General features: G+C 47.6%; 1 protein-coding gene across 4 annotated transcripts in view; it reads right to left on the reverse strand.

Annotated features, from left to right (window-relative positions):
• Positions 1-3630: 3630 nt before the first annotated feature.
• PITX2 (paired like homeodomain 2) overlaps positions 3631-21359 on the reverse strand; it is a 35121-nt gene continuing 17392 nt past the window's right edge. For 3 of the 4 annotated variants that reach the window (XM_035113772.2, XM_035113770.2, XM_035113767.2), the window contains 2 exons: positions 9668-9873; positions 3631-5404 (listed from right to left, as the gene is read on the reverse strand). In XM_035113772.2, coding sequence (XP_034969663.1) covers positions 4841-5404; positions 9668-9873 — 770 coding nt within the window. In that variant the 3' untranslated portion in view covers positions 3631-4840. Of the gene's footprint in view, positions 5405-9667; positions 9874-12408; positions 12840-21359 lie in introns of those variants that run through there. The other variant, XM_035113766.2, reaches the window with a different exon arrangement.

The following is a 21359-nucleotide window of genomic DNA, read 5'->3' on the forward strand; positions in this document are numbered from 1 at the left end:
CCCCCCAAGTGTGTGTACATACAAGCTTTAAAATATAGCGATCTTAGTTTATTGATCCAGTAATCCTAGAAGGTGCAGAGGCGATCTTTCTTTCTTTCCGTCCTCAGGAGTAGGCGAATGCCCGGGAAGATGGAGGAATAGGCAGCGGCTCGTCGTTTGCCGTTGCAGAAACTTCAAGAAGCCGCCCAAGTCTCCTGGCTTTCTTCTACTTCCAGCTTTTAATTCCTTCCCCGACGAAACGTGCTGGGTTCAGCCGAGCCGAGCTCCTGAAGGCAATCAATAGCCCGTCTATATTCATAAAACTTTCAAAACATCCGCTCTTCTTACAGGCCCACTTCTGTCCATCCACACACGCACGCACGCGGGGAGGGGGGGGCGTGCCAAGATCTCTCTTCAAACGCAGCCTGCCTACAGGGAAACCAGGAGGGGTGGGGAGCAGTGCGGAAAGTGACGCCCCTCGACGGGAAGGGCGGGGGAAAGAGTCGGGCTTCTTTTTTTGTGGATTGCGATGTGGATTCTTAGCCAGACAGCCCTGTTTGCTCGCACCCACCTTTGGGGTCAGCCGCTCGAATCGCTCGCCGGCACTTCTAATAGAGTCCTCAAGAGAGAGAGAGAGAGATGCCACAAGTCCAGCCGGTTAATTTATGGCTTTGGGGCTTTAAGACCTGCAACTTGGGAAAGCGATCTTTTCTTCTTTTGAGCCAGCTCTCTTCTCTGGCCTTGCATATTCTCTCTCTCTCTCTCTCTGTCTCACTCACTCACACCCACACCCACACACCATGTTGTCTTACCTTCCAAGGTGGGCCGCGATTCTGTGTGGGATTTTTTTGTTTTTTGCTTTAAAACGTCAGAAACACAACCCCCCGGACGTCCAAGGCCCCTCTGTGATTTACTGCCTACTCCAAATATAATCTCATTATTATTATTTTCCTTCTCAGGAAAAAACGAACCCCCTCCGCGCTTTCCCTCGGGCTTTTATCTTATTAGACGGGGCAGAGGGAAGAGAAGAAATTCCACTCCCTCTCGGGGGGGGGGATTTAATTCAAGGGTTTTCTGGGATAGGCAAGGGGTACTTTCTCCCCCTATTTCTGGCTGAACTGAGGAGTGCCAGAGGCTCCTGGAGGGGAAATGTCGCTTGATGGGTGTTGTGGTTTTTTTGGTGGGAAATAACTAAAGGGTATTGTGGAGAACGAGGGCATTTTCCCTTTCTGTCAAAAGGGGGGGGGGGAGAGGAGGGAGGCAGAAAATAATTCTGGTGCGGTTCTAGCCAAGCTTACCTAGGGATTCAATGGGGCTTACTTCGAAGTAAACGTATGCAGAGGCTCCTCGGTATGGTCGTCGTCCCCCGTCCCGCCACCACTCCCAAAGCAGAAGCAATTTAAAGGAACTTACTTCCGAGTAATTCCGTTCGTAGCTCCAGAGATTATCTTCGTCAATCCGGCCGCCCGGAAATGAGATACGAAGTCTGTGGTCACGAAAATATTTTTGAATGCATGGACGGAATCAATTGGCTAAGATAGGGCGAGATCTCCGTCTGTTATGAAATGCAAGTTGGTAGTCGTTGAGAACAATTGGCTTAATAATTACCATTCGTTTAAACACAAAGGCGCACAAGCACGCACAGACACACACGAAGAAATGCCGGCCAGGCTCCTCACGCTCCGGTCGGAGTGTTGACCCGAAGAGAGGGACGATCGATTGAAAAACCTGGCCTTGGGTCAAGGACCTTGGCATATTGGGAAGGTCCTTCGGCCCTGGCAAAGGAGGGAGCAGGGGTTCCTTGGGCCTTGCAGGAAATTCTTTATTTTGAGGGTCTCCTTGGGCTTCTCTCTCTAATGGGTATTCCCAAGAAGTAAGGAGACGGAGACGAATCCATTCCCTTCTCCACCCCCCTTTTTTTTGGAGGGGACATGAATAACAGATTGCTAATATCCGAGTGTGGTTCAGAGGATGGCAGATAATTTGGGTGGTCTCCAGCTAAATCTTACTCGGATTAAACCCATCGAAATGAATATGCCTAATTTAGTCATGGGCCTACTCTGAGAAAAACTTAGTTGCCTACCACCCTTTACTTCTGCTGGGTTTCAGTGGAACTGAAAGTCAACCAGCGTGGTGGTGCAGTGGAAAGAGTGTTTGAATCTTGTCTCCACGCTGCCATGAAGCTCACAGGGTGACCTCGGGCTAGTCACTCCCTCTCACCCTAACCTACCTCATAGGGTCTTTGTGAGGATAAAATGGAGGTGAAGGAGAACCAGGAACTCCACCTTGAGCTGCTTGGAGAGAAAGTGCGATTTGAATGAATAACACAAAATAAATATGTTTGTAGTCGCCTTGGATGCTTTAGTTGAGATTCCTGCATTGCAGGGGGTTAGACTAGATGACCCTTGGAGTCCCCTTCATCTCTACGATTATATGATTCTGTAAGTGAATTCAGGTGCACAGGCTATTCCGAGTCCTCTTCGCCCTGCCCTTCCCTCACCTCTCTCTTCTCTGCAGTCTCCATTGGGTGGGGGCCTTTTGTAGACTTGAGGGATCTAGTGTAACGCCCTCTGCCCCCCAAAAGCAGAAAAGGGAGAGGGACGGAAAGGGGAAAAAAGTTAATGTGCAGCTCCTGGCAATCATAAATAAAACGCATTATCTGGAATCTATGTTTTGAAACCGGGAAAACAAAGGCGCATTTGTGTGTTCTACCTATTGGTAAGATTACAGCAGGGCGGGGAGGAAGAGAGACAGAGACTTGGGGAACGAGTGGGAGGGGGAAGAGGGTCGCCAGCAGCTTAACTCCTGCGACGCGCACCTAAGGAACCCTTTCCACTCTTTTAAAACCATCCCTCTCTTCGGGCGCGCGCTGTAATTCATCTTGATTTGCTTCCCCCGCCCGCAGACTTGGAAAACTATAATCCCGCATCGTTTGGCGAACAAGCAGTTTGAGAATGAATGGGTCAATATCTCTACGCGCCCAACACAAAGAGCGCGACCTTTCCCCTCTCGGCTACAGATTGCAGGACAAGCCTCCTGAAAGGAGGCGCTCCAGAACCAGCGACCCTCTCCCGGATTCCTCTGGAGGAGCTCGACGCGAGGCGTTGGCGGCGCTTTTAGACACAGCAGGCTCTGGTTTCTCGGTTTCTGCTGGAGGGTTGGGGGTGATCCGTACAGGTTTACGGAAAGGATTTCTGTTGTTTTTGTTTTGTTTTTAACCCTCAGAAAGGAACAGATGAGGGGGGGTGTAGGAGCAGACAATGGAGAGAGAGATAAGATGATATCTGGCCTTTTATTGATTCAGTTGTTATTCGGCACAAATAAGGCAAAGTTAAACAAAGTTTAAGTCCCAGTGATTTCACTTGGATTTAAGAGCATCTCTCCAGGAGAAGCTCTGAAGAGCAGTTGCCGGCCAGTACTGGCGCTGCTGAGAGAGGTAGAGCAATGGTCTATCTCAGTGTTCGGCAGCCACATACGTATGTCCTTAAGTCAACAGGACTCTGAACAGAAGTGGATCGCATTCGTGATCAGTTAGGTTAGGGCAATAACAGCAGAACCTAACTCCTTGAGAGGAGAACGATCACCTTATGGAGACGACCCTTGTAGAGATTGAACTCCCCGCCCCCCTCCTACTTTCTTTTACCCCGCCATCGACATATTTGGGCTGCAATCCTGTGCACAGCTCCATTTAACTCAGCTGGGCTTCCGTCTCAGTAGACATACATAGGATTGCACCGACAAGACTAAAAATGAAAGGCCGTAGAATAAGTATTTGCTAGTAACAATGGACTTTTGTTTGTGGTTGTATACGTAGCGAGGTGAGCAAGGAGGTTTCATCCGCACACATAAGAAGGGAGGCTGGGGATCAGCAGCCGGACAATATGTGGCGATGCGCTTGAACGGATTAAAAAAAAATCCAGACCAAACTGTATGCAGTATATTTTACTCCCATGAAAGAAAACACATTTTTCCAATGTTGTCAGAAAAGGAAAACACTATTATACGAAATGTTATACACAGGGTATGTTTACATTGCAGTTTCAGCGTCGCCATTGCATCCACCAGAGGTACTATTCTAAAACCGATATTCACACAATGGGACTTCTTCTTCTTCTTTAATAATAATAATTAATAATATGTTAGAAACATACAGTCTCGCATTTAGTATATACATTCCCTTGCTCGCAAGCGGAAAAAAAGAAAAAGAAAAGAAATCCCTAATGTCTTGTGTAACATGCTTTATTTTAAAGCCTAACTTTTAAAAACACTGTGGATATTTACTAAGAACTGCTTTTATAAAATTAATTTGACATTTCGATATATATATACATCCTTTCCCGTCATTTTTTTATTTTAATGTTAACAATGCTAAACATAAAAAATAACAAGCTTATAGGAACATTAAAATGTCATAGTATAGCGATTCAAACGTTTGTCCGTATTTTATATATATTTATAATATATGTCCTTGGAGATGTTGGAAATACTTTTTTTTCTTCAGTGAAAGGTAGCAGGAGAATATCCTTTGAAAACAAAGGGACTCGCTAGTTTCAGTGGTATCTCTTGTGCCTCTCCCTAACCCTTCTCTTTCTGGTTTATATTTTGTCTCAATTCCGAAGTCACTTAGCTGTTACCCTCTCCCGTTCCATTAGTGCCCATTTACTTTGGATTCGAACGTTCAAGTCCTTTGATTGCGGAAGCGAGGCCTCCTCCCTCCTCCATTCAGAATTGTGCGCCTGCTTGTTCCTGTGTCTCTGGGATTTTTAAAAAAATGGGTGGGGGGGAGTTGTTTGTTTTCTGAACGCAACCACAACAACAACAAAACAAGGGACGAAAGGCGGCAGGCCTTCCTGTCTCTCTCTCACACGGGCCTGTCCACGGCGTACTGGCAGGCGCTCAGATTGGAGGCCGGGTTCTGGACGCTGGCGTAGCCGAAGCTGGAGTGCTGCTTGGCTTTGAGTCTCAGGCTCGCCAGGCTAGAGTTACACGTGTCCCGGTAAACGTAAGGAGGGGTCGGCGGGGCGTACGGGCAGGCGGGTGTGGGCACGGCCGAGTTGAGGGAGGGGTTGCTCAGGTTGTTCAAGTTGTTCAGGCTGTTGAGGCCGGAGCCGGGCACGCCGGTGACCGCCGAGGGCACCATGCTGGAAGACATGCTCATGGACGATATGGAGTTGGGCGGCGAGAACATGCTCTGCGACGAGAGCGGGTTGACGTTCATGGAGTTGAAGAAGGGGAAGCTCTTGGTGGAGAGCGACGCCGACGTCAGGCCCTTGGCGGCCCAGTTGTTGTAGGAATAGCCCGGGTACATGTCGTCGTAAGGCTGCATCAGCCCGTTGAATTGCGGCCCGAAGCCGTTCTTGCACAGCTCCGCCTGCTGATTCCGCTCGCGTTTCCGCCACTTGGCCCTGCGGTTCTTGAACCAAACCTGCAATGGAGGGGAGGGACGGGTGAACGGGAAGAGGGGGGCAACAAAACAAGGAGAAGGATGGGTGGGGGTAAAGAAAGCCGGTCACTGGAAGGAAGGCAAAGCAGAGCCGCGCGCCGCGCAAGCATCTCCAGAACTTTGAGGAGGACACAAATAACGCGTTTCACCTGGAGCCCTGGGGTCCAGCAACTTTGGGGTACAGCATGAAAGGTGGAGGGAAGTCCAGGGCCCCGAACGCAAGAAGAACCTGCTGGATCAGACCTAGTCTAACGTCCTGTTCTCACAGCTACCTTCCCCCATGCAGAGCTGGCTTTTAACACACACACACACACACACACACACACACACACCACACTACTGATGAGGAGCCGTGGAGCACTTTCCACGTACAAACTCGCACTGAACCATAAACGGGACGGTTTTGAAACAAAGCTGCAAATCCTCTAAGTCTGGTGCCTTGAAAAGTAATAACGCCATCAGACACAATTCGGGCAGAGAAAATACGTTGAGGATGGGAGCCTGTAGAAGATGCCTATGTTTATCCTCCAGAAATCTAAAATGGGGGAGGAAGCACCCCCAAAATGCACTTATGTCTCAACCTGCCCCGCCTCATGTTTTTTCCCCTTCCTGATGCTGCCACTGCAAATCATTGGAGCTTCGTTTACGATCCTATGGATTCTTCTGTACTCTTACAGAGATTAGTTGGAAGTCATTGGGAATTGCTTCCCAGTTCCCAGAAAAGACGGATAAGGGCCGCCCTTGTGGCTGCCAGTCCAAGTACATTGACTTGGGAATCGTCTCTATTGACCCTCGATGCCACTTACTTTCCGGTCAACGTGCATCGCATCAGGGTCTCCGGCTGGAACCCAGAGCCCTTCTAGAGGGACCTGCGCCCAGGAAACGTGCGCAGGATCCTCAGGTCTGCATTCTTGCTTGGGTCCCACTTAAATCGGCGATACTAACTCCCGAGTAAATCTGTTAAGGCTGGGGTACCAGAAACTGAAGCATAAGCCGGACTTAAGAGCATTGCCCCCACCCCCGTTCTTTCTTAGCACGTTCAGCCTGATAAAGCAGTTTACAGTGGCGGTGGGAGCATATTTGATCCTGTATGCACTGGATCTACGCAATAGATCCCCGTTGTTTCTCCTTGGAGTGCCGGCCTCATTCCTTTCAGAGGGAAGAAAAAACGCCTAACTGGACCCTGGCTGAAGCTGCTTTTGAATATCTCCACCTATATATGACAAAATATCTCTTATAGTGCAAATGCTTGTGTCATTCATCACAGGCTTTGACACCCGGCCAAGGAAACGTCCTATATATTATCTATCTGCCGCTTTGGTTTCTGCTCGCTTGTTGGTGGAATCTTTCATTCGGTTCGCACTCCATTCATTTTGTTGTTCAGGGAGATCGCGAACAAAGGGGATGGGCTCCTTCCCCCTCCTCCACCCTTCACTTTCCCCCTCCCTCGATTTCCGACAAAGAAAGAAAACACTGTTGCACCGAGGAGGAGAGTCCAACTTTTAACAACCTCAGCCCTCTTTCCCAAACAAAGGAACGGAATGCATTTAAAGCCCATCGAAATCTCCTCTCTAGAAACAAGATGTAGTAACAATTATAATATTTATAAAATAAAAATAACTGGGCAACCCGTCATAAATCTTTACCTCAACAGCTTGTTAAATGGACCAGTCCCTTTCATGTGCTAATCGCCAGTAAAGCCAAACCACGTCCGCCCCATCTTGTCTCCTGCTCGTTTGGCAAAGTTGCCCTTTTCACTACGTGCTAAAGGGCAACAGCCTCCGCTGCGCAGACAATGGCGAAGGCGTGTGTCTCGCTCCAATCCACATCCCGCCGCCTGATTTGCCAGTCGGCCGCCTGCAAAGTTATTATGTGGATTCGAACCGTCGCGGGGCTCTTCTCGTTCTGTTTACACAGCCCGTGTTTTACGTTGCAAATCTCCCTTTCGACTGCACCGTTCGCTCGCAGACGCCTAATAAAACCCAATACCCAGCGCCCGAGAGTACCAGCACTTTCCCCCAAACATAACACGCTACATTCCCCAAAGCACATGCATGGCCGTCTCCAGGTTTCAAAGAAGTGGGGAAAATAAACCTGTAAATGGGGGAGGGGGAGCTGTTCACCTCTCACTGCCAGCGTTTTCAAAGTCATATTCTTTAAATGTTACAGACCAACACATTTGCAGGAGGGACTGAGGGCAAGCTGACTGCCCCCCCCCGCCAAACATAAAAGCGCAAGTTTCTTATAGGAACAGAGCCGTTTTTTCTACAATCGCATTTCCACATAAACTGACCTAGTTGCATTCCCCCCCCCCCTTAGAGACTGCTCTCCTAAGCAACCTCACTGGGGAGCAGGCCACCCCAGCAGGCTACTGCGAGCGAGTTCTTCCCCAGTAAAACCACGGTTTGTAGAGAATTGCAAACCCCATTAAACCCAACTGCTTTGCCCGCTCAGTTGCTTAGCGCGCGCGCGCACACACACACACACACACACCATGTAGGTAGCCTTGTTGATTTATTACAAAAAGTCAATAAATCTCAAAACCACGGTATGGTAAAAACCTTAATTAGGCCTAACCAAAATGTCACAAAGTCGTGGGTGCGCTTACTTGCTTAGAAGTAAGAGCGGAGGATTTCAATAAAATTAAGCTTCTTTGTTTTCGAGAGGGAAGGACTCTGCACATAGGGCAGGAGGCTCCATCGGCTTAAATCCAGACATTTTACTTTAAATGCGCCGCTATTGAACAGCCTGAATTGAGTCAACAGCCAGCACGACCAGATTCCTCTGTGTCCCTTTAGATTTTTTTTTTTAATTACTGCTTGTTTATTTCCACTAAGCAGCTGAGCCCAAACTCTACAGCCTCCCATATTTTTTAATTAAAATCTCTGGGATTTGTTTATTTCCAAAGCATTGTAGCAAAAACTGATTCCTCCAACAAATGCAACATACGCATTTCGCATTGGTCTAATCCAAGACCCCAATTTAAATTGTAGTGTATATACACAATTTAAATTGTAGTGTACAGTATATACACTGCATTATTATTTTTGCGCCGTTTACACCCAAGTCCTAAAAACATTTGCTTGGGAATAAGAAACAGATATGAACGGGACCTACACTAACTTAGGTACTGGAAGGTTTTTATTTTTATTTTTTTAAAAAGCTCTGATTCCCTACACACTTTCTTGGGGTAAGTCTTGTTGACTACAAATGTCGTTATTCCAGGTAACATTTGTTTGGGAAGGAAGGCTTCCACACTTCTAACCAAAATAAACATGGTTTACATTTGAGAAGGAGGAGGCCTTATTTTCTGTTTTATGTATTTATTTGTTTGTTTTTAAAGAGAGTAAGCAACAGGCTGAACATCCCCGCTCCTAGTTTCATTGATTGCGCTGGGACTTTCTTTAATCCCCAAATCTCCTGACCTCATAGCAATCCTAACGGGATTACTCTAAAGTAATTTAGCCACGAATTGCAACAGCCCATTTCTAAAGCTCTTTGCAACCCGGTTAGGAGGGGGATATGCCAAACTCGTAAAGTTTTAAAGGCGCACCGAGTTGCAGCTTACTATCCCTACAGAGTGAAGCTTGTATGAGGACAGCAGCACTGCCTCCCTTTTCATGGGACTTTTCTTCCATACGTATATACAAACTTGGGGCTGTGACCTGGGTTTTCCCCCACTTTGATTTCCCGGAGAAGGGATTGCACGATTCTGCTGCGTTTTAGCACTCTGATCGATCCATCAATCATGGCAAGAAAGGGGTGGCCGTGGGTGGGGAGAAAGCCACCGTTGTTGTGAAACCTGAGGGTGCTTGGGGCGGGCGGGGGATGGGGAGAGAGAGAAGGAAGAATGCAAGGGAGGGCAAGTTTTGGGTGCCTTCGATGGAGTCAGAGGCCTCGTGTGTTGCGCATCTCGGGCTGCTGCACACACGTCGGAGCCTGCCCCGGGACGCTTTCTTGGCGACGCTTCCCATAAAGTACACATCCAGTTCAGAACACGCCGCACAGCCATCCATCATCTTCGGAGAAGATGGCAACCTGCCTCGGCCTGAGAGGGAATCAGAGAGGCGCTGCGCCGGGGCAAAAGCCCTCCTCGAAAGGCAGGCCAAATCGAAAGCGGCGCCTTCTCTGCGCCAGCCAAGCTGTTCAGGTTTATTCGCCTCGGCTGCTGCCTCTTCCAAGGGGCCCCAACATACCCATATTCACACACACAGCACAAAGCAGATCTCTCGGGGCTCCCCTTACCCTGACTCTGGCCTCGGTGAGGTTGGTCCAGACGGCGATCTCCTCCCGAGTCGACATGTCCGGGTAGCGGTTCCTTTGGAAAGTGGCCTCTAGCTCCTGGAGCTGCTGGCTGGTGAAGTGCGTCCGCTGCCGCCGCTGCCGCTTCTTCTTGGACGGATCTTCGGCGCTCGTGTCCTCATTCTTGCTGGGCTGGCTTTTGTCTTTTTCTGCAAAGGAAAATGCAGTCGCGGGTCAACAGACTGGCGCGGATTGGGATTCGGGGGGCGGGGAGAAAAAGGGCGGGCGGAGGGAGAAGGGGATCAGCCCAAGCGCTCCGCGGCCCCGCTGAACCGGTCCGCGGCCCGCAGTCGGCGCTCTTCCCAAAGCGGTTGAGCCGGAGTAGCGGGGGGGGGGAGCGGACGGATCGTTGCGAACCGGCGGAGAAACATGCGATTCTAAGCGCACTTGTTTTGAAGCTAGTCGGCCTAATCGAAACGCAGGGTATCTACTTCCATAGGTTTTATTTTATTTTATTTTATTTTATTTTATTTTAAGATCAAGGGGTGAACAAGCCCCATCCAAAAGCTGCTCTCATAAAACTGTAATACAAATAAAGGCTAGGGAAGTGTTTTCCTTGGAATCAATGAGGTTTGCGCTTAGGATACGAATGAAACACACAGACACCATATAAACAGGAAAACCCAAGGCCATCAATGGAAAATTAACTGTGCTTCGGACTGAAAAGTCAGGCTGTGTCCTCCAGCGCTATTGAAAACGTTGCCACTTGTATCCCAGGAGTTAGGTTTTAGAATGTGGATCGACTTCAATCCAAGCGCTTCCTTTTAAAAGTGTGCACCAATACGAGATTAATACAGCAAATCTGAAGGCCACCTTCTTACGCACACGGAAATCCTTCCGTGATGTCACAGAAAGCTTTTACCCCCTCACACCACAAGAAGTATGAGACTGTGATTCAGGATTGCCCTAAATTAATTCCAATTGACCGTTACACCTAGATGCATTCCTTATATGTAACAGATATAGATACCTCTTGCACTGACAGTACACACTGTGCAGCTGTAGACTTCGTGTATATTGCACCTGTATCATTAAAGATGCACATCTTTAAAATCGAACAAGGCTCTGCATTTACTGAGGCTGTCCTCGGAAATACATACAAAGATTGCAGCAACACTGGTGTACTATGCTACATCGGTCTCCTATATCTAGACAAGGCCACTCTGGTGCTGATTCACGGATCGAACATCCAGAAATTATGCTACAATAATGTGTCCTAAATCTGTGAGTCGGTCTAACTTCCACTTACATTGCACGGTATTGAGCCAAGTTTTACTCTGAGTAGATCTATTGAAATCAATGGCCCGAACAAAGGCATATTCATTCATTAAAGTCATAGCTGCCAACTTTTCACTTTTCTCGCGAGGAAGCCTATTCAGCATAAGGGAAAATCCCTGTAAAAAAGGGATAACTTGGCAGCTATGATTAAAGTGGGTCTGCTCCAGTTTAATACCACCCATTGAAGTTAATGAGAGTGTGAAGTGTCTTTAAAGATGGAACATATTTTCAGAAGTAAAGGTGTTTATCTCAAAGTTGTTGGGATGGCCCCCATTAAGTCCAATGAAGACCCCTGCACTCTCGCTCATGCTGGTAGTTGGAGTCTCTGTAGCACATACGACTGCAATTCCTGGGCATGTTTTCATTAAGGCAAATATTTATTTTAATCGGACATCATGTTTACTTCCGAGTAACCATGGGTAGGATCGGGTTGGATGAGGATATATGCCATTGCATCCTCAGTCAAGCCGAAACACTTGAAGTAGCCGATCCTCCAGGCTCCACTCAGTTCAATGGAACAGTCCTAGGTAGGTGTACTTCGGATGGCAATCAAACAGCCCAATCCTAAACACGCTTACTCAGAAGCAAGTCCCAGTGTATTCAACTAGGACTGGCTGGTTTGAGTGCGCCCCTGAAGAAGCAGTCTAACAGACCATGCACGTTTACTCAGAAGTAACTCCCACTGATTCGAGTCGAACTTATTCCCAAGCAAGCGTGCAAAGGATCGTTGGACACCACGATCCTATGCATATTTCATAGGAATCCAATCCTACTGCATTCAATAAGACTCTCTGGAAGGAAACCACCATGGATAGATGGAAATCCATGGGCAAATCTGAGCTCTCTTCTCCCCCAGGAGCCTACAGGGTTTCCTATACAGTACCTTTATTGGAATTACATTTCGCCGAGAGCTTCGACTACATTTGTGCTAGATGCAGTAAGTGCTGTTATATAGAGAGCCCGCTTGTTTGTTTTTAAATACATTTCAGAGTGACAGGGTCAATCACTGCTCTTTCACTGAGATGGTCTGGCTAAATCCCGACGGAGACTGCATTCCAGTTACAAGCCCGCCCGGGTCCTGCTGCCTTTACTACTACGGTAGGTTTCTATCTCTCGGTGGCAAATGCCTGGATTTGCCGGCCGTGTGTGCAACTCTTCTACCTCCCCGCGCACCCGCTGTTTCCCGATAGAAAACGAGAAACCAAATATCTCCCGGAATCTAGCTACAAAGCAGTGCCATCTGCAATTATATTTCCATTCCCTTCTCCTTCTAATCCCTCACTATGCGCCCCCAGCACAGGCCTGGGACACTAGTTTAATCCCCCAAGACTCTGTATTGATAATCAGAATACTGAGATGGTGGCGAGGGAAAGAGAAGCAGCGTGGAGCCGGCGGAGAACCCTTACCTGCGGCCTCGGGGCTAGAGGTGTCGGAGATGGTATGCACCTCCAGCCGGTGCTTGGCAGAATCCAAGGCCGACCGCGACTGCCCGGGGGTCAGGGCTGAAGCCATGACCAGGGCCGGCTGGTGGTGGTGGTGGTGGTGATGGCAGGAGGAGGAGGAGGAAGAGGCGGAGGAGGTGGAGGAAGCGGAGGAAGGGGAGGTGGAGCAGCACAGTTTATTCCCGGCTACCAGCCGCTCCAGTCTCAGCGGCTCTTTCAGGCAGTTCATCGGGCTGCGGGAGCCAGCCCGAGCTGCCGGGGGCTGCACACTGGGTGTGGATGTGCGCGCTACGTGTGTGGACAGAGGCGCAGCGGGAGACGTGGCTGGAGAAGCTCCTCCGCAGCCTCCTTGTCAATTTCACTGTGTCAGTTTCACTTCTCTCGCAGCAGGCAGCCCTGCTCGGCTCTCAACGCGACGCTGCTGCCCCCCGCCGTCGCTGCCCTCCTCCTCCACCTCCTCCCGCCGGCAAAGTCCCCCGACGGGCGGCCGCCCCGTCGCATGAGCCTCTGCGGGCGAAAGCAGGAGAAACCCCGAAGAAGAGCGAAGGCACCCTCCGCCGTAGACTCCCGCGGCGGACCGCGCCGACCATGAATAAATCACCAGGCTGCCGACGGACTCGCGGGCCGGGCCAGAGTGACAGGCGCAGGTCGACTGTATTAGATCCAAGGCGTGGGCGGCTGCTGTAAGAGCAGGAGCCTCGACGGTCAGCGTTGCGTAGCTGGGCAAGCCCCTCTTGGTCGCTTCACGTCTCCCCTCGCTCCGGTCTACCCAGCCCAGGCAAGCCACGGACCCCGAGGAGCTCAGCAGCTTCCCTGTTTGCCTAACATCTTAAACCTAGAGGCGGCCTTCCCGGGGCGATGATATCACCCGGCCCCCTTCTCTGCCCTCCCTCCTGCCTCCCCCGCGTCCTAGACTCGCCGCTGAGACTCGGAGTGACGCGCGCCGCGGCCAATCAGGAGGCGCTACGCCCCGGCGAAAGCTATAATAAGACCACCCTATCAGAAACTTAGGGCAGGGCTAAATTAAAAGTCTTGCTCTCTTGTCTCCCCCCCTCCCCCACCGCTCTTCCAGTCAGGTCTTCCCTCAAAGGCTTGCATAGCAAGGGAGCAAAGGGGGGAGTTAGAAAAGGAGAAAGGGGAAAATCATCTCCGACGGAGGCAATATAATATATGATTATTCACAAACACAATTTTATTCTGATGGCGTTTGCAATTTGCAGAACGCTTTCCAGCTCTTACTTTTTTTAACATCAGGAGACATCTAGATGCGCCCCACAAATAACTTTGATAAAATGACTAGGAAACCGACACCTAACTCTCCGGGAGAGACAGGTTTTTGCTGCATTGAGAAGACTCATTCTCCTGCCTCGGAAGCTTCGTTTCAATGACTCAGAAAATAAATCGCACTTTAAGGAGAAAATCTTGAAAAAATAAATCCGCCACCAAGCTAATGGCAAGCCTTAAAAGCAGACTTGCCGGTTGGAAGCGTGAGGAAAGCACATCTCTTAAGACAGCAAGTGTCTGAACGGCTCGCAGTCGCGAATGAAAAAGTACTCGGGAAATATGCCAGTTTCACTGACACAAAACACGATCGTTTAAAATTGCCATTTTGGAAAAAGTGAATTACTACTCGTCCAAAGTAAGATATATCGAGAGTGACGGCCAGTTTTTCAATTGTCTTATCTATACCACCCAGAGAATTTGAAAGGGCGATATATAAATGTAATAAAAATATATACATGAATGCAAAATGTTCATTCAAATCCAATACTTTTATTTTTTTTTTAATCAAAGAACCCTTTAAACCATAATTTCTATTTCATATTTTGAAGCTCAGGCCTAAACATATTAATTTGTAAGCCAATTATTGGGGGAAAGTCCCATGAGAAGTCCAAAAGGCTTGCTTTGGAATAAGCGTGCAATAACATCGCGCGGTCAGTTCCATCATTTTCATTGTTTTCAGTTAAAATAACCCCCCAAATTAATATATTCTCCGATTATTTTAATATGACAATATAATGTCATCCATACATTTCTCCAAACGTTATTGGGGGGGGGACTGGGGAAGATGATGAATACACACACACACACAATGTAAATCATATTAAGTGAAAACCATATAAATAGACTATACGATCGATATGCTAGGTTAAATTTGATCCTTGTTTAAACTCTGATTTCCGGCACTAACAGAACCCCACCACAGTCTCACGATGGACTCCTTTGGAACGTAACCCCAGGTAAGCGTTATTTAAAACCGTGGGAGCCCCTTCCCAATAAATGTCTTCAGAATTCATTCTTTATTATCGCATCCCCAATAAGGAAAACTTCCGTTCCTTCTCTCTCCCGGAATTATTTTCCCCACACGCACAATGTCACATTTTTGCCATGACGATAAAAGGACTTTGATATATTCTTGTGCACAAGAATATATCTATTAGAGCGAGAGAGAAAGTTAGGTTAATTAAGACAATTCAATACAAACAATGCCCTTATATGCGCTTCCTATCGCGCTCTGCATGCAGGATTTGCTAGTATTCTTCGGGTTTGGTTTTTTTAAAACGTGTGATCGTACTATAGTACGATCCTTGCGGGGAACGAAAACAGAATCGTTGAGAGTGTTTTTGTTAACCCTGCTGGGGGATCCTTTGCTTGGCCAGAATGCCCGTTTAGATTAGAGACTCCCGAAAAAGGACGGAGGCTGTTGTACCGACACAGGAAGAGAGAATTAACCCCAAAGCACAAATAGTTAGAAGATGATAGTGGATCTCTTCTAGTAGATCTCTTCTAGTGGATCTCTTCAGTGTTACGCACCTTGCCAAATTTCTCCCTAGCCCCAAGAGTCATCTAAGCACTGCATACATACAACAGATCACAGTCTTACGCTCCCATGTTCGTTAATACGGAATAACTACCTCTCTTGACTCCATATTCGCAGTTATCAACTCTGATTACTCCCGAGTAGAAGTACTCCTTTGCCATGGTTTAATTTTCCTGAGGGCCACTGCGAGGTTGAAGCTTCCTTACGGTATTGCTAAAACCCGCATTAGCTCATCTCAGAAGGCTTTGGGACAAGCTAGGCGCAGTTAGTCCAAATGTCTCCTTTCTCCAAGTTGTGGAGATAAAAAGCACCCAGCCTGGCTGAGAGGGGTACTCTGCAAACCATCTCCAATAACAACACCACCCTCCTCCAGACTAATAGTGGTCCTCTGGATTCTCTGCCTGCATCTCATCCCTCCTCATTTCGCTTCGAGACCGCTAAACTAGTCTGCATATTGTTTTAGCAGTCTGTTGGTAAAGAAGGTCAAATTAATTTACATTCTGCTCATTATCCCGCTGTTTAAATGACGTGGTTTATCCCTGCGATTTGACAAAGGCGCTCCCTCTCTGTCTCTCCCCTCCACCGCTTTCCTTAGACCCCACTGCGTTTCGATGGAGACAATATTCTTACATTTGTAGTGGATTTTAATCTGATAAGACTCTAATTTCCTTAAGTCTTTTAAATAGGGGTTTTTAAACGATTCTAGCCGTTTTCTTATTGAATTTCCTCTAATTCCCCCCAGATCATAAAGTATATGTGTAAAGTAAATAGTTTTTCCCACAGCACCGGCAGCAGATGACCTATAAGTAAGTCAATAGGAATCCAGCGCCTTTCTGCACAATTTGTTTACTAATCATATCCCGGTTTCTGCTTAACCTCCCGGGGGCGACTGGGGGGTTCACACTCCACGCAAATCCCCCGAGGCCCTTCTGAATCAATGGAAGCCGTTGCAGAAGGCAACCAGCCACTACAGGCGCGGTGAGAGAGGATGGGAACGGGAGATCCAACCTTGGAGACAGGGCGGAAGCTTCCTCCACCTTAGCTGCAAAGCAAGGCGGACGGAACTGGGGGGGAAGAGAGGAAGGAAATGGACGATGGCCTGGAATGTCTCTTCTCATATAGACAAGATCAGCACTTTGATGCCGTTTCAAGAAATTCGGAATGCTACCCCCCTAAAGCAGATTACAGCCTCTCCTTCCCCTCTCGACAAGATCCATTTCAAGTGTAGTATGCTATCCATGTCTACCTGTCAGTAAGTGGGGCTTACTCTCAGGAAGAGTTGCTATAGGACTGCAGCCTCTTAACCCGAAAATAGCTTCCGTGTGTGTAGATGCGCAAGTTGAAAAATGCGTTAAGGAACCTTTCACCCGCGTTTTAAGCAAGCAAAAAATATGCACCTTGTTCCTGGACTCCAGAAATCATAAAGATATAAAAACACAAGCGAAGAGTTTGGCTAATGGACCTTATATGTCCATAGGATGGCGATTAGTATGCTCAGGTGTTTGGGGGTGGGTGAAGGGGTATCTTTTTTATCCGTTGCAATTTCGTATACCACTCTAAACACCTTTGCTTGGCAAGGGAGGTCAGAGGAGAATTTGTGTGCTCGGAGCTAAAGCAAAGAGAAGTGCGTATATTTTTTTGTATAATGTAGAAGACAATGATTAGCCGCATTAAAAAAAACAACAACCCAACCCTAAACAGAATTGTTAGGAAGCAAATCCCATTGATTTCGATGGAACTGCCTTCCAAGAACCTTCAAGTGCAATCAATGAGAACTTTCAAGTCAATGTGTTTAAAATGGGTCAAAGCGGGATTAGCTGTTCTGATAAGTAAACTACAGAATGAGACCTAGGCAGATTGCAAGGAACATGTGGGCTGCTGTGTGACTATCTGGGCGTTTCCCTAAATGAAAACTGCCCAGGTTTCGTCTTGCTGTGATAGTTAGGAATGACCTCCTCCAGAACTTATCTGGGAGATTCTCCCATGCTAGGCGTTAGATGCTAGCTCTACTCAAAGGCCTTGCGGGGGGGGGGTTGTTCTGGAAAAGACCGAGAAAATAAGTGGGGGGGGAGAGTGAATCGATAGGGAATTCATAAGTAACAATATTAAACAGAAACAAAATTAAACATAAAGACTGTAAAAAATATAATGTGACAAAAATGTCATAGCATTTGCATGACTCACAAACCAGCCCCCCCCCACCAAGGTGAATTACCCTCGTCGAGAATGTACCTGTCATAGCCGCAAACAAAGACGTCTGGTCTTATGCTGAGTCAGATCATTACTCTATTGAGTCCAGGACTGTTTACTATCTAGGGTTTCAGGGTTTCATACCACATGCTACCTGAAACCTGGGACTTCCTCCACGTAAGCAGTGCTCTGCCACTGATGCATGGTCCATCCCCAGCTGTGGGCAATATCTAAAGTGGTACCTCCAAAAGGAACATGAGAAAATCCCCGGTGGATCAGGCCACTGGCCCATCTATTAGGTTAGCTTGTTCTGGCCAACCAGATTCCTGCTGGAAGTCTGCAAGCAGGACCTGAGCGCAAGAGGACGTTCCCAGCAGCTGGTATTCACAACCATCCTGCCTCCGACAGAGGCGGCAGAAATGACCCTTGTGGCTCATAGCCACTGGCAACTTTATCCTCCGTGAATTAATTAGCCGTTTAAAGCCATCCAAGCTGGTGGCCACCGCTACAACTTGTGGGCCGCTCTCTCTAGATAAGGAATCAGGACAAGATCTGCAGGTGCTCATAGGGGACATCGTGCTGGCATCATCTTCCGTAGGGGAGGCTTCTTGGAGAGAAAAGTGTGTTTGTCGCGAGAGGTGTGTGGCGCCACTTTCCTTTTATTCAATACTAGTTCAGGGCCTTAGGGTCGGCAGAGTTTTGTTTTGCAGTTCAGACTGGCCAAAGCCAGCCTTTGGTTTTGGAAAGAGAAAGGAGACCACTCTTACGCTAGAGAAACAGCGAAGCTGTTCTGATTTCTCAAACTGCTTTGTTCATCCGACCAAACCAACAAAATCTGCCCTCTCCCGAGTCCCACACCATTCTTTGCACTCTGAGTTGTTTATCGCTCTATTCCTGAGCAGGACGTGAAGGCAGGGGCGGGGGAGGCAGTCCAATTTGCTAAAACGTATTTCCTGGTGAATGTGCGTAAGATTTCAACCTAAAGCAGGAACAAGGGGGCGTTTTCTTGCGCTACCACCACCCGCCTCCATAAACTAGGACTTTCTTGCACAAGACCCATCAGACATTGCTCAAGTCCCATTCCTGGCAATGAGCAGAGTTCAGGATAATTTCCTGATGGCCGTTGCGTCGGCTGCAATCCTATACATTCTTACCTCTTTGAGTCAACAAATTTAGGGTGGGTTTCTTTAAAGTAGGAACATCTTGTGGCCTTGGATACAACAATGTCCAGCAGTTACACGTTGCGCTTGGCAAATGATCCATCCAGTTCTATAAGTTTACCCTCCTTTCTACTGTTCCAACCCGCCTTCATCATCGACTTCTATCCCCCACTGAATCCTTGACTCTTTAACAGCAAGAAGGAAATGACTGCTTCTTGCCAAGTACAACGCTGACAGTTTTAAATTTTGGGGGGAAACCAGGGTGCGTTGCTTGCTTTGTGGCTAGCGAAGACTCACATCCAAATGACCATTCAAACGTTGAACTCGAAACGCGAGTCTGTTTAGATCTCACCTCTTCATCTGGTGACAATATTTGCCTTATTAAATTAAATATTCCCTCACCACCGGTTGATAACCAAGGGGTCTGTCTCGCACCCTGTTCCTAGCGCTACATTTTGGGAACCACGTTGTTTCTTGGAAACAAATCTCATACTTTCAGTGATATTTCAATGACACTTCGATTTTCTAGGATACTTATAACCATAGCTAAGTGATAACCAATGATATTCTTAAGCTACTGTGGTTAATAAACTGCACAAGAGACAACGTCCCCTATGTTTCAAAGAAGCAAAAAAGCCAATTTAAAAATCCAGAGTAAAGTCAGGTATACGAGAGACTTAGCCCCCCCCCCCAGAATCAGCCGATCATTTTGAAGCAGAAGCTACGCTCCAGTAAGGCAAGCATTTGGCCATAAAGGGATGCATAGCTAAACTGAAGTGTTAGGATTTAAACCGGATTAGTTCCATTGATTCGGCTTAAAGTCTAATACTACGTCTTAACCGGTTTGTGGGTTGAGTTCTGTAATAGACAATAGAATTGTCCTGAAATAATTCCTATGGGTTTCCCTATACTTTACGAACGAAGATCGCCAGAAATCAGTAAGCGAAGGTTCCAGTATCAGGATTCTGAGTTGTTGTAGTTCTTAATTGATTAACCAATTAGGAATAGAGTTATGGAATCAAGGTATAAGAAGATACAAGAGGAGCCTCGTTGGATTTTAGAACAAAGACCTGCTCAGACCACCATTCTCTATCCCTCAGCGGCCAGCTGGGTGTTTATAGGGAGCGCCTAAGCAGGACCTGAGCGCCAGAGCCCTCTATTAACCGCTGTTCTTCCCAGCCGTCTTTTCCTGGAGGTGAGATATCATTTAGCCATCGCGACTAGCAGCAGGCATCTCTTCAACAGGCTGGAAAGGAACACAACGTTTGTATGCGCCTTTGAAGAAACAAGAGGGAAGAGAATACCAGAATACCAGGAAGGATCTGCCAGAATCTTTGACGCCAGGGGGCCTAAACGCTTCCAGAGCGATTCAAAATTGTCTACAATTACCCCACCCATCCACCCCGGCTATGCCTCCGTAGAGCCCACTTGAAATCTGAAAAGACTGTAGCGAAGGAAGCGCAAGACGGTACTTTGTTCTCCTTTTTTTCTCGCACACCTCGTTTCCTTGGTCCATTTATACTATCACTGCTACTGGAACTGCTGCTGCTGCTGCTACTACTAGAACAACATCACAAACAAACAAATGGAATAAATATTCCTAACGATAATAATGACATGGAATGTGATTTGTTGGTTTGTTACATTTATATCTCGCCCTTATGACCAAGGGGGCCCACTACCACCAATGAGATGAATGATTAAATAGAATAAAGGCCGCTACTACCGTTGCTACTGTTACGACGACGACAACCACTTGTTGTTGTTGTTATCATTATTAATTATTATTATTATTATTAAGTTAAAATATATTGGATCAATAAAATGTTATCATTACCTTGATATTTAGTGGTCATCCCACCCACGCGTTTCCAAACAGCCTTTTTATCTCACAACAGCCTTGTGAGGTAGATCAGACCGATTGGCTCAGAGTTGCCCGGGAACCTGCAATCTCCACTGTGTGGCTGCAACATTAGCCACACACAGTGGGTCTCGGAGGCATTGGTTATTGGAGTTTCTCCCCGCCTGGTTTCCTGCTTCTCTCGCTCCACAGTCTGTTCTCCTCTGCCACTCTGAGGATGCCAAATATCCCGCTCTTCGCGCTCAGAAAAGTTATTCACAGATTGGTGGATCTAGCCCTGACCGTCTGAACCCTAAACGGAGTCCAATGACTTCCCTCTGGAACGGGTGTGCACCAACCTGGTGGTGGGACTTGCAAACTTCCTCTTCAGTCTGCCAGAGATGGCTCACATCTACTGTGTGTCGAACCTTAACACACGGAGGGCGCTGTCGGTATTTTCGAATGGAGTTCATTCACATACCGGCAAATTCTGGTTGCGCAATTAGAGTTGGTCCCAAACTCGCACCCCCCCCCACGAAAAAGAAAAGATGGGACTTCCAAAGGAAGCAACGGAGAAATGCACTGGAGAGTGTGGGACAGGCAGCGTGATGTAGTGGTTAGAGTCTCGAACTAGGAGCTGGGAGGCCAGTGTTCAAATCCCCAACTAGCCATGAAACTCACTAGGGTGACCTTGGCTCAACTACTGCCTCTCAGTCTGACTTCACAGGGTTGTTGTGAAGATCATATAGGGAAAGGGAAGCCAGCTCGAACCCCTTGGAGAAAAGGTGGACAATAAATGCAAGAAATAAATAATAATAGTAAATATTTCTTCATGCAGGCAAGAACAAGCCGTCTCAGGAAGTTTCTTCTCTAGAGCAATTTTGGCCTTAAATGGAAAGCCTGG

The sequence above is a fragment of the Zootoca vivipara genome, chromosome 9 (genome assembly GCF_963506605.1).
Source record: "Zootoca vivipara chromosome 9, rZooViv1.1, whole genome shotgun sequence".
Lineage (NCBI taxonomy): Eukaryota > Metazoa > Chordata > Lepidosauria > Squamata > Lacertidae > Zootoca > Zootoca vivipara.